Here is a 13,592-nt window from a genome sequence, read left to right as displayed (position 1 = left end):
ATGGGATGTAGCAGCCTATGAAAAACAGAAGTTCTGGTAATTGGTCCCAAGGCTGCTAGAAATAAGTTTCACCACCTCAACGTTGGTAGCCTTCCTACACAACCTAACACGGTGGTTAGAAATCTTGGTGTTCTTGTCGATTCAGATCTATGCTTTGATGCTCACATAAGAAGTATTACTAGAACTGCATTTTATCATCTACGGAACATAGCCAAGCTTCGTAAGATGCTCTCACTTAATGATGCAGAAAAACTAATACATGCCTTCGTAAGTTCCAGACTGGATTACTGTAATGCCCTCCTATCGGGTTGCCCGTCTGGATCCTTGCAAAAACTTCAGATGGTACAGAATGCTGCAGCCAGAGTTCTAACAAACACTATAAAATTTGATCATATTACACCGGTCTTATCCTCTCTTCATTGGCTGCCAGTTAAGTCTCGAATTGACTATAAAATACTGCTATTTACTTATAAAGCACTAAATGGCCTTGCACCAGAATACCTTAGTGATCTGCTGACCACATACAACCCTCCACGCTTGCTTCGCTCTCAAGCCCTGGGATATCTGTTAGTGCCTAGGGTAGAAAGAGCTACGACAGGCTGCAGAGCTTTCTCCTACAGAGCTCCTCAGCTGTGGAATGGTCTTCCACCGGATGTGCGGGTTTCAGGTTCACTCTCAATATTCAAGTCCAGATTAAAAACACACCTGTTTAGTTTAGCGTATAGGGACACTAGTTCTAGCCCTAGCTAACTCCTCACTCCCAGTCAGACCTATAGTATGAGGTGTAGAGCTGCGTGGGGATCGGTGCCATTGGATAAACTGGATTGTCAGTGCTGTCACTCTAGCTTCGCAATCTCTTGTGGAACTGGAATGTTGACATTTCAGGGACTCCCCATGCCTGCATTCCCACTTGCCTCTCCCTCCTACTGATGCTGCCATAGCCATATCTGCCGGAGCTTGCACATTGCACTTCATATTGCACTCACCTAGCTTTTAGCACTGCCAATAGCCTCCTCTACTTTGCCTAATTGTACATTTTATTTCCCCTACTCCTCCTGGGGGGTGCTGCCTGGAGACCTCAATCTATCAAGATATCCAGCACACCCGGCCACATGTGACGTCGCCACCACCAGTGACGTCCCTGCATCCAGCTCGCCGTTCTGATCTTCCATGTATGACCCGCTGCCTTACCTCTGGTTGCCTGGCGATTGGAAGAAGATGCGGCATCGGCATTGGCTTGTCATCTTCCTTGCTCTCCAGTTATTTCCCAAATCTTATGATTGGGACAATGTGACTTGGCCCATCTCTGGCACTTAACCATCTCTCTATTTGACTATCCCTGCCGGCCCCTGGAGGATGGGCTCCCCCTTTGAGTCTGGTCCCTCCCAAGGTTTCTTCCTTCTAGGGAGTTTTTCCTTGCCACTGTCGCCTATGGCTTACTCACTGGGGGCTTTGGGTGAGGATGCTGTAAAGCGCTTTGAGACAATGTAATGTTGTGATAATGCGCTATATAAAAATAAATTTGTTGTTGTTGTTGTATGAATATAAAAATGAATCCCCCACGAAAAATGATTTGTCTTTGTATATATATTTTAAGCATCCTGAAGTATATGCATTTATAAAAATAAATATTTACAATTTTATCTCACTTTTGTGCTTTGTTACGTTAGCATCAAAGGTTAGCGGAATTAGCATTCGCTCGCGCAAATTTGCATCACAAATTTATTACGTTCCGCTGTTCTATAGTAGTATTGACGCAGGTCACTGGTATCTCCATGCATTTGGACGAATCAGACGGTGGTGACCCAACCAGCTCGGTCTGGTCACACTTTCGGCCATTAAGCGGCACCATGTCAGCGCGTGGACGCTTCGGGTACAGCTCGTATAATTTACAGTGGAATACCGTCAGTTCGCGGTACAGCTTGGGTACGACTCAGATTCCTAGTGGCAGTAGAAAAGGCTCATAAGGATTTCACTTGTAGAGCACCCCTGTACTAACTGCCAGGATAAACACAACATTAAAGGTCATTTACAATTCCTGTTTCTGGAGTTTCCTGAACACGTCATAATTTCCTGCTTGTTGTTTTTACAGCAGCTCCTGTAATCACCTCATTCACAGTCAACGCCATTAAAACGGACAAGACTTCTTCATTTCCCATTCGCGCTCTTGGGTGTGCTATAATAACTGTTTGTCATCTTTCTGTGGTGACCAGTTCATAATGTGATGTTCTATTAGCCTGTCCACCAGAAGTCTATCATCTCTCCTGGGAGGAAAACAGGACATGAGTGTGACCACGTACAACTGGAACACCAAAAAGAGTTTTCTTGCTGTGGAAAACGTAATAGGGTGTGGGAGGGACTTCCAATAGCAGTGTTAAAGGGCCGGATCCCTCCAGTGCGGGTAAATACAGTAACAAACCAACCGGAATGGGTAGAAATCCCAGTTCCCTGACCGAAGTTCACCCCTGACTGCTGTTGTTCCAGGGCTCCTGTCCAGGTCTGGATCCTCCAAGCCATTTGGGCTTTCCACCCAATTTTCAAACATGGTCTACGATGGCAGTAAGGTTCCAGCAGAACCACAGCATCAAGCGCAAGTCCTGGCACACACGAGCGGATTTCAGCAGTAATGAACCCACCCACTGTCATTCTCTACAATACAGGGTGGAGAAAGTCCTCAGCACACCTGAAATTGCAAGCAAGTCATGGATGAATTTGTGGAAATGTACAGTGGAACCAGGTTCAAAAGAGGTTTACTGGAGTAATACTCAAGTTTTAAAACCGGTGTGTACACCAAAAGCTGAAATGGTCTTTATTGAGTGCATGGCTGGATGCAACAATTTTAATATTTGTTTTTGTGGGATGTTATTTTTATCTCAAATATTTCGTATTTCATCCATCCATTTTCTAAACCACGTATCCTACTGGGTCGCGGGGGGTCCGGAGCCTATCCCGGAAGCAATGGGCACGAGGCAGGGAACAACCCAGGATGGGGGGCCAGTCCATCACAGGGCACACTCATACACCAGTCACTCACACACACATTCCTATGGACAATTTAGCAAGTCCAATTAGCCTCAGCATGTTTTTGGACTGTGGGGGGAAACCGGAGTACCCGGAGGAAACCCCACGACGACATGGGGAGGACATGCAAACTCCACACACATGTAACCCAGGCGGATACTCGAACCTGGGTCCCAGAAGTGTGAGGCAACAGTACTAACCACTGCACCACCATGCCGCCCCCATATTTTGTATTTATTTTTAGGAAATGATATCGTTCACTGAGCCCGGATATGTTGGTGATACCAAATGGAAAATCATATGTACTGTTAACATTAGACCAGGAGTAACTGGTCCAACACATTTGCCTACCCGTAGCACTTAACGCTGAAGATCCCCATCATTTATGAAGACCAGCCTGTTATGTGTAGCTATTACTCAGTCCGCCTCTGATTTAATTGGTACTCACTTGCCTCTTGGTTTAATACAATAACAAACAAGCAACACAACAGTTATGGCCTCTTCTTAATTGCTGAAAAGGAGGTGTTTTAATACAATGGAGCCAGTGGTTTCAGTGTTTTTGTCCCTAAGGTCACAGGAACAGTACTTGTGCTATATGGTCAAACTTCTCATTCAGAAAAGCTGGTCAGTCTGCCACTTTGCAGCTGAACTTTTTTTTCGCATTTGGCTGGGATTGACCAGGAAACCACTAGCAGAGTAGAAATGTGTCAAACCAACCTGTTAGACAGATGGCGTCCTATGACGGTGTCAAGTGGAAAGTCACTAGCCTCTTCTGTACGATCACACGTTCTGCAGCCAGTGTTTGTTGCAGGATATTGCATGACTGTGTTCTTTGTTACACTCCATGCGCCTGCAACTGGATTGGATTTATCAGGGTTTCCTAGATACTTTTCACCATATAGTGTAGATACTTTTACCCTGTCATGAATAGAACACAGTTATTGATGCTCTTGAGGTGTGGCATGGGGGAAGCTAGTTGTGTGTAAACAGGGTAGGGGGTGGGACAATGTATAGCTAAGCAGGTCGGAGCACTGCTAGTGATCAGAAGGTCACTGGTTTAAATCCCTGGGCTGGGGATTTTTCTGTTGGGCCTGTGTCAAGCACACATGGTGGTCAGATGGTACCCTGAGTAAAGATGCCATGCTCATCAAGATTCTGTAACTCTACCAGCTGTAAGAAATCATGAGAGCGTGAAACTGGCAGCTAAGCAAAGTCTATAAATAAGGTAACTGAATATGTAAAAAGATGCAGACATCTGTCTCAGATGGCATGAGATTAGTAATGGAGCGCAGTTATTGACTGAGAAGATGGACGTGGGGATGAGTGGTGGGCAAGACAATGATTTGAGAGAAAAACAAGGTGCTGATTTGCTGCCCCGAGGGGCAGGGGAATCACCAGGGAGAGAACCCACTGTCGAACATTTTCTTTTTCCTGGCTTTCAGAGGAATGTTTGCTGCAAGGCAAACCAGCTGGTTTTGAAGAAGACACCATTGAACATCAAAAACAAACCTGTAATGAGATAAACACCTGGTGTGGGATGTATTTCTTAGTGATTTCACCGTTTGGTGAAGCATCGTGTCACATTAAACGTCGTATATCACGACCCCCGTCCCCCCACGTGCTGCTGGTGCGCTGATGATTCTTGGCCTGGATTAGGAAAACCTGTTGGACGAGTTTTCAGACTAAGGAGTAAACTCTTTACTACCCTCTAATGTTTGTCAAAGAGGCAAGATAAATGTGGGGATCGTCAATCTGTTTGTACATGGGCAAACGTGCCTGTGGTAAGGTTCATCTGTGTCTATGGTAAATTGTCTTTATAAAAAAACAGAAGTATGTAGGTTATGTTTTTAAATATGAAGTCTAATGTAATATTTGCATTTCGATCTATATAACTCGTGCTGGTGATGGCCCGTGCCTTCAGGCTGTTGGTGCTCATTACAGCCATAGCATGATCTGAGCTTGCCCACAAACACAGGATGCCTGCATGCCACCACCTTCATTCAGCCACTTCCTCTCTCCCTGCTAGTGGAGCAAGTGGCAACTCACCCCAGTCTTCCGGTACGTTAAATTATAGTTAAATAAGGAAGCAATAATGGCTTACCAGGGCTAGAAGACTAGACTGTGGGGGAACTGACTATTAAACTAGTCAACATTTTTTGTCAGGAAATATATTTCTAATGAGCCTATTCACATGACATTTTCACCAGACAGTGCTATTAACTCAAGAAATCCACAAATATGAAGAATTCACAACATTAAAATCCGTAAATAAAGCTAAGCACAATAACATGGAATGACACAAGAAAAAAAAAGTATCGAACCACTAAGTGAAATTTAATAGCAGAGAAGCCTTTGTTTTATAATGATAGTTTCCAGATGCTTCCTGTATGAAGAAACGAATTACCTGCAATGCTCAGGTGTCATTTTCACCCAACCTTCTAAAGAGATTGTCTTTAAATCTTGATGATTCCAGGAGGGGCCTCTTGTGAACCTGTATCTTTAGTTCCTTCCACAAATGTTCACCTGGATTCAAGTCAGCTGACTGACTGGGCCAGTGTAACAAGTCGATTTTCATTCTCTGAAACCAACTGAGAGTTTCCTTTGCTGTATGTTTGGGATCGTTGTCCTGCTGGAAGGTCCACCCATGTCTCACCCTCATCATCCTGGTGGATGGCAGCAGATTTATTTCAAGAATCTCCCTGGATATGGTCCCATTCATCCTTCCTTCAATTATACAAAGTCTGCCAGTACCATGAGATATGAACCAGCCCCACACCATGATGATCCCAACACCAAACTTCACTGTTGGTACAGTGTTTTTCAGGTGACGTGCAGTGCCATTTCTCCTCTAAACATGGTGTGTAGCATGACAGCCAAAAAGTTCAATCTTGGTCTCGTCTGACCGGAATACATTCTCTCAGTTTTCCATAGGCTTATCCAAATGTTGTATAGCAAACTTTAAACGAGCTTCAACATGCCTTTTCTTCAGTAACAGAGCCCTGTGGGTGAGTATGGAGAGCATTGCCATTTGTTTTCTTTGTGACGATTGTACCTGCCGCCTCCAAGTTTTTCTGGAGTTCTTTCCAAGTGGCCTTTGGCTCTTTTGACTATCCTTCTTATTCCCTGGTCAGAAATCTTACGGAGAACTCCTGTGCTTGGCTGGTTGATGGTGGATTGATGTTCCTTCCACTTGCAAGTAATGGCTCCAGTGGAGCTTCCTGGAAAATTCACAAGTTTTGAAATACGTCTGTAACCAGTTCCACTGATATGTTTTGCAACAATGCGGTTTCAAAAGTTTTGGTAGAGTTCTTCACTTTAACCCATCATGAGGTGCTTCTCGTGTGGCACCTTGGTAACAAAAAACCTTCATATAGACATAGAATTACTTTCAAACAACTTTTTCTTAGCCTGTTTCATGGCCTCACTGGAATTATATTTACTGAAAAAAATGTCGACACGTCGACACTGCGCAATGCATGTGCTTTGTGTTGCCGCATGCCTCAACCATTTACTCTGTAATTAGCAATTAGCAACCGACCAAACGGCTTGAGCTGGAAACCTGACACCACGTCGCAGATAAGCATATTCACTCATGGTGTGACGCAAGTAATTAGGGAGGAAACTTCTAATCGGGGCATTGCGCTTTGAGTTTAATTTTTAAGGAGAGAACAAGAGAGGGCTTAGCTCAAGTAAGGACCAGACAGTGCTGGTTTTCAGCCATATATCCACTGGCGACTTCGTTAATAGCATGTAGAAAAGTTGTTATACATCCACCTGCTGTTCAGTGAATGATAATAACACTGCAAAGATAACAGGAAGTGGCGCTGGGATTCTATGGGCAATCAATTATCCAAGCTATTATGCAACGTTTACTTACTTATTTTACGCTTCCTGAACTCTGTGCTTTGCCTCAGGGTTAAAATGACAAGAGATTCTCAAGAATATAAAACGAAACTGTCTGGGATAAACATGAGAGCCCCAGGGGATGAATCCGCAGGTCCCTCACATTCAGTGAGACTCTTGACTTCAGAACCCGCCTACGAGTGGCTCAACCCCCCACTTTACATTTCAAGATGGGCGTGGCACAGAAATCCTTCCTGTTTGCAATGCCAGAGACCGATAAAAGGAAGCGCGTTGTATCGGGAGCTGCATATGAGCCTGTCTGCTGCCGTCTCAGCTCACCAGATGCCAGCACTGCAGTTTGAGGTAAGGAGCCACGCTTGACCTACCTACCGCTGTGGGAACACCTTTGCACATTTGGGGGCACGGCATCCAGGGTGCACGGCGGACCCTAGAGATCACGCTGCACTTGGCAGGTTAAGACGAGTCAAACCCGATGACATCACATGTAAGAGATTCATTAATGTATCGAGTTTGTTTAAAGGGTCGCTTTTCTATGTGGGGAAATGTTCTGACTAGGAAGTGGGGAACCTCTTATATGGTTCCAGCTACAGGCATCCGCACATATATCTCCACCTCTCACATTCTGTCTTTCACTTCTGTCTGGAATGTGTGTCATATCTAATCTTTCACACCTGGCCACTCTGTTGCACAGAGAGGTGCATGTTCGCCACAGCACCACTTTCAGATGCCTTCGCTGATAGAATTACAGCACAGCTGGCTGTAGGGAAGACATACCAGCAGAGGAAGAGTTGCCACACACTGTGTGCTATAAGGTAGTTACTTTAAAAGGTCTGAAAAATGTTACTGCAAAATGCACTGAACTGGGCTGAATGAAAAATGCTCCCTTGGATAAAATTATTTGAGTAAAAAAAATAACACGATAATAAGAATAGCAAGCAATGCTACCAAAATATTGTTAATGAGTCCTATGTTTACAGTGCTGAAAAAATCCATGAGATTTGCAGACTTCTAAAATGCTGCCTCAGATCACCAGGAACAGCTTGAGCACTGAGGATAATTAACCAGCAAGAGAGATGATGAGGATCACAATGGCGAGTCATGAGGGTGGGCTCTGCAGCCTCGAGAGCTGAGATCACCGTGTGCAGCCAATCAGAGCCAGGTTTAACCAAGCGAACATTAATAAAGTCACTGATGGGAAGTGCATTGGGCCGATCGCTGATTTGCATCGTTGAACAATCCCACCCACAGTGGGGCTTTGAAGCTTCACTGTGATATTTTGGAAAGCAAAGCAATTAGGGTTACGGGATTCAAGTAAACAGAGATGACTCACCTGTGTCATTCACTGTGCTATTAAAAGAATTTAGTTAATTAGATGGATCAGTTTTTAATCTTTTTGTAAGTTTTGACAGAGAAAACAGGTGGATATGACGTTATTATGTATATAAATGAAGTTATAATAATAATAATCATCAGATGATCAGTGAAAATGTAAATAAAATGTCTTAAAGAAGAAACTGGAAATTTCATTCCTATGCACACTAGTAACACAGTATTATTAAATTGTTATAGTTTAATAAATTATTCTTCATTAATTACTCTGAAGGGCCGGTTTAGACAGGGTTCCCCAACTCCGGTCCGGGGGTCCAGAATGCAGTACGGTTTGAACAGGGAAATTTGCAAACTGTGTTGGATTGTGGCACTCCAGGAGCACCACTGAGGAAGCCTGATTTAAAGCTAGTTATTAGTTTGTTCAGACGGATCTGCCGAACAGATACCCAGGAAAAGGCTTAAGAGAGCAAGTAACTGATTACAACTGGAACATCCAGACACTGGCTTTCAGATCAGGAGACAAGCTTATCTCATGTTAAGTTACTTGTATCACAAAACAGGATTTCTTGTTTCGCCGGATAACTCTGAAGTTTGTCAGAGGTAAAGTTTCCGATTATCATGACGCTGGTTTACTTACTGGTTTTCTTAGTGGGGTACATCACCACCATATCTCATACTACACGCCTAACCTGCTCCTGAGCAGGTTATATGAAGGTTTATGGGTCACTAACAGCAATTGGACCAGAGATAATACGTGTATTTATCCTGACATAACAAGTGGGCTTTCCCAAACTCTCAAAATAACTTCTCCATAATAATCCTGTCACCTTGGTACAGTTAGCTTTATATTCAGTATTCAGCTTCCTGATTATGATATCTTTCAACAAAAGGGATCCAGGTGGTTTTTAATCATAGATCTTTACTGGAACATGTCCACAGGCAGAGATGTGCACCGAACATTTTTGTGTTCCAAACCCTTTCACTATGTTTGCTGAATTTCGATAATATCTACAATAAGAGGCAATCTCTGCTGTAACAAGGTTTTGAGTTTTGATTGGCAGACACCTTTTATCGTGACGTAAAATGGTTCTATTTTTCAAAACTCTCACGAAAAACAACTTTTGAAGTAAAGAATAAATAAATGTTATTGCTCCATCAAAATATCCTCAATTACATTTAGCCACTGATCCTAAGTAGGATTGACATTTGTAGCACATTGTCATTATTGTCTTCTTTGATGATTCCAACATTATCTTAACTAGGTACATGTCACATTTCTAGATCACTTTTTGTTTCAATTTTCCCCAATAAAGGATGTTACAAGACTTAGGAATATCACAAGCAAATACTCTGCTTGAAACCACATACACATCATTTCTCCAAAATATATGTGAATGATTCACATTAATCTCACCGCATTTTCTCCAACATGGTTGTCGAATTGGAAGTTGTCTGCTCTTGTATTTTCATTTCTCAAAAAACAATAGTAGATTAGAAATAACTTCCTTGAAAATCCTCACTTTCCATTTTAATTCATCGTCCTTTGCAAAAGACATCTTTTTCTTCTTCTCAAGGAAATCCCTCGGAGTTTTCCAAGAGGAATTCCTGATTGATACTTCCAAAATTGCACATATTGTTGTGGTTCTCCAACAGCACCACCGTTGAACTATGTGGCTAGTATGTTTTTTACTGACCTAGCTCAGCTGGTTAGCGGCAAAATATTGTGAAGTTACACCCCTGCATAAAACCCTCTGATGTGTAGGAATCCCAGTGCAAAAATATGTCTTTTAACTGTGCCGTTTGTGTTCCACCCTCAGGCATCATAGGATGAGAGGACGGCGAGTCGAATGACCATGTGTGAGGCGAACACCAGTGGCTGGAAGATGACTGTGTTTGGGGTGCTGGGGGCAGATGGGGTCTCCAGGCAGGGCAACACCCTACAATTCATTCTCATCCTACTCCTGAAGGTGTTCCTCAATCTGCTGGTGGCCGTATCTTGCTTCAGCAGCCTGCGACGCTCGCTGATGGGATACATGGCGCACTCTGTGATCCTGGCTGACGGCCTGCTCCTCTCAGTGGTGACGATACCCTGGCTCCTCGGGGAGCACGTCGACACTGCGCAGTGCATGTGCTTTGTGTTGGCGCATGCCTCAACCATTTACTCCGTGCTGCCACTCCCAGTTCTGCTCCTGGGGACACTGGAACATGTCTCTCACCTGCTGCTCGGAGCTCCCCTCACAGACACCCGTAGGGGGCTTGCATACTCCATGCTGGTCCTCCTTCTCTGGGCACTGGCCTGCCTTTACTCCTCCTCTGTCACAAACACGGTGGTCTGGCATATCCACCCCTATCAGCTGTGCATGATTCACGAATCCTCTGTAGTAACTTACTTCAGCATTGGACTCTGCTTACTCACTCTGTGTGTACTGATAACATTCCGCCAAGAAGCAACCGTGTGGATCAGAGAAAGCCACAAGTACACAGACTCTTGTCCAACCCTTAAACATAGTGATCTGACCTTCACGTATAAGAAGGTTCAGGACCTGCATATTGAAGGGGTGAGTCCAGCTTTCTCCTGGACAGGGCAGGACAGGATGAATGGATCAGCGTTCTTACTCAGCCTTGTCTTTGGGTTCGCAACCAGCTGGGGCCCCTTTCTCTTCATTACTACAGCCTTCTGGCTCCTAGACTTCAATGCTCCCTCTTACATCAGCTTTAATCTCCTCTGGCTGATGTGCGCCAATAGCCTGGTGGTTGGAGTGATCTTCGCATCCTGTGGCAAGGCATCGGGACTATCTGTCTTGACCCTCGATGAAATCTGCGACTGGGAGATGTGCCGGGCGCTTGTCCGCCAGGATCGGCTTGCTCGTGGCATCTCTACCATCTCCGAGAAGACAAGAGCGGCCATCTTGCGTGTGTGACCACTAGACAGCAGAGATCACATTCGATTGCAGTGGACCTCTGTTCCAGCTAGGAAGTGTGCTAGGTCACGTCAGAAGCTCACGCACATCAGCTTCTAGATGATTTGGAGCATCTGGAGAAAATCCAACTTCAACCTAAACACGAGAATCCCTTCGGAAAGGCCAGTCTGTGGAAGCAGCTCATCAGTAGTGTCCAATAGTGGGTAGACTCCAAAAAATTAGACACAAGTATCTTTATGATGACAAAAATAAAACTGAGGAATGTTCTGCACAAAAACTGGAAGATTAAATGGTCTGATAACATGCACGTTTACCAACTTTCAACCACAGATGAAAGGGTCTAAGTTTGGGGACAGAAAGGTTTTATGTTATTGTGCAGCGACGTACCTGATCTCTGAGCACATTTGGAGTGTTTCCCTCTGGTCACTTGGCAAAAGCACACATGGGATTCTACATTTTGTAACTTACAAAATATTTTTGTATTTGAATTCAACATAATTGCAAAAAAGTGTAACATAATAAAATTGCATATGTCACCAGGGGCGCCGCTAAGGGGGGGAAAGTTGGGACAATTCTAAGGGCCCACGCCCTTTAGGGGCCCCCAGAAATCTGAATGGGTGCGGTAGGGGGGCCCAACCTCATATTTTGTCATAGGGCCCAAAATTGCTAGCGGCGCCCCTGTATGTCACTCATAAATGCCAATGTCAATATTCGTGATGCACCTGCTGTCGTTCAAAACATCTGGCTTCAGTGACTTGGAGGAGTGGAGAATCAAACTGTGTTGTGCAGGACATTTGCATGGTCACACATTCTGAGCCACTGGTGGGAAAGACGTGACAAATGAGCAACTTCACACACTGAAGTCAAACCCACACAAACATACTGCCCAGTATCATGAATTTGACCCTTCATAAACCCATTAACTGAACTCAGTTCCATGGGACACACACTCTGAAACCAACTTTCTACAACTTCACCTTTAAATTTGCAGATGAAAATCAAGGTGTTCACTAGCTGCAAACCTGAGAAAACACAAAATGTACCAAAATTACAACTATTTATCTTACAGGAGTACCACACATACATATCAAATGTGCCCACCCCTCGAATGACTGTTCTGTAAAATGATATCCACCCCCCTGAATGACTGTCTTCTATGCAAGTCTACGTTTTCTTTTATGTGCTGTTCTTATTTCTTATGACTTTAACGTATGCTGCTTAACAGAGCTGCTAAACTGTTTTTGTAATAGTGGCAATAAAGATCAATCAATCATACCACAAAATGCAGGCATTCTGGACCTGAGGAGTGCCATAATGGAAAGGCAGCCTAATGTAATAGTGGAAATTCCTTTGAATTCACAACAGGTACAGCCAGTATTAATAAAATGTAAGGAAATGGGCTCCCATCGACCAGTATGAACCGGTTTCTCCTTGCCCATTCAGTGGTTTATCCACTGGAGGAGGAGGGGCGCATATGAATGCTGATGCAAAGCAACTCCAGTGTATAGCAATATGTACCTGATTTCCATAAAGGAGTAAAACAAAAGGGCAGAGCAGGGAGTCTGATGGGAAGATGACAGAGAACTCAAAAGAAAACAAGTTTTTTGAAATGTAGAAGGACAAGATTCTTAACAAGGAACCACATAGCTGGTCGGTCAGAAGCAGTAAGCTCATTATGGCTCATTCCAAAACTTTCGCTTTTGATTTAATTTACTACGGTAGCAGTAAACGTTTGTTCGCCTGTTCATTGTGTGTTTTATCTAGAATAAATATGATTGTATCTGGCCAGCTGCCTGCCACGAGACCATGGCTGGGGAGCCACCATAGCAGGACAAATGGGTGATGTGGGCCGATTCTGACGGCACTGATGTCATCTGGAGGCTGGGCGAAGTCAGGGGCACAGCCCTACACTGCCAGCCAATGGGGCAGGGTCTCTATAGGGCATGTACCCTGGCCAACGCAGAGCACACTACAAAAACTAGAAAACCCCTAATTTAGCGGCGCTTGCATGCATACGGAAGCTGAGATAATATGACACCCGACCACTGAATAAAATGCGTTAGTAGGTACCAGCAGGTAAAGCACATCGCCTGACGGAAACACTCCAAATGCATTTCAGAACTTGACACATTCAAGTATTTTGTCACCAACGCATTTTTGGTACTCTTTCTGCCAAGCCTTGTGGTTATTTTTCAAAAAATACTTAAGCTATCCATAGACATGTAATGGTTTTTCAGGAACTGGCAAATTTTACCCTAAATTTTCACATAAACTCACAAAACCCCAACTAGGAACCAAAATAAAGCTTGAAAAATAAAGATTTCCCATAGATGTGCAGTGCAAACACCCACAGTAAAAATGATTGAGGCCCCTACACTTTAGATCAAGGGGCACCCCAATAGCCATGTGTCAAAAACCTTGAGAAATACTTTTTGTGTCTTCATTAGGGTGTATGTG

The 13,592-nt window shown here is 44.0% G+C and overlaps 1 protein-coding gene and 1 long non-coding RNA gene across 3 annotated transcripts; one reads left to right on the top strand and one right to left on the bottom strand.

Moving 5' to 3' along the window:
- Positions 1-5,349: 5,349 nt before the first annotated feature.
- On the bottom strand, positions 5,350-7,053 carry LOC125748117 (uncharacterized). Its single transcript, XR_007399471.1, has 2 exons — positions 6,899-7,053; positions 5,350-6,239 (listed from the first exon to the last, which is right to left on the bottom strand). It is a non-coding gene; the product is annotated as an uncharacterized LOC125748117 (long non-coding RNA).
- Positions 7,054-7,126: 73 nt separating this feature from the next.
- Positions 7,127-11,672, top strand: LOC125748106 (uncharacterized). 2 transcript variants are annotated; one of them, XM_049023940.1, is made up of 3 exons: positions 7,136-7,227; positions 7,577-7,697; positions 10,032-11,672. In XM_049023940.1, exon 3 carries the CDS (start codon positions 10,062-10,064, stop codon positions 11,133-11,135), a length of 1,074 nt encoding a protein of 357 aa, XP_048879897.1. In that variant the 5' UTR covers positions 7,136-7,227; positions 7,577-7,697; positions 10,032-10,061; the 3' UTR covers positions 11,136-11,672. The 2 variants fall into 2 exon arrangements, with proteins under 2 accessions (XP_048879896.1, XP_048879897.1); XM_049023939.1 differs by lacking the exon at positions 7,577-7,697 and having other exon boundaries at positions 7,127-7,227.
- The last annotated feature ends 1,920 nt before the right edge of the window (positions 11,673-13,592 follow it).

Source organism: Brienomyrus brachyistius, chromosome 8 (assembly GCF_023856365.1).
Source record: "Brienomyrus brachyistius isolate T26 chromosome 8, BBRACH_0.4, whole genome shotgun sequence".
Classification (NCBI taxonomy): domain Eukaryota; kingdom Metazoa; phylum Chordata; class Actinopteri; order Osteoglossiformes; family Mormyridae; genus Brienomyrus; species Brienomyrus brachyistius.
Note: the sequence above shows the minus strand (reverse complement) of the source record. Positions and strands in the feature narration are given on the sequence as shown.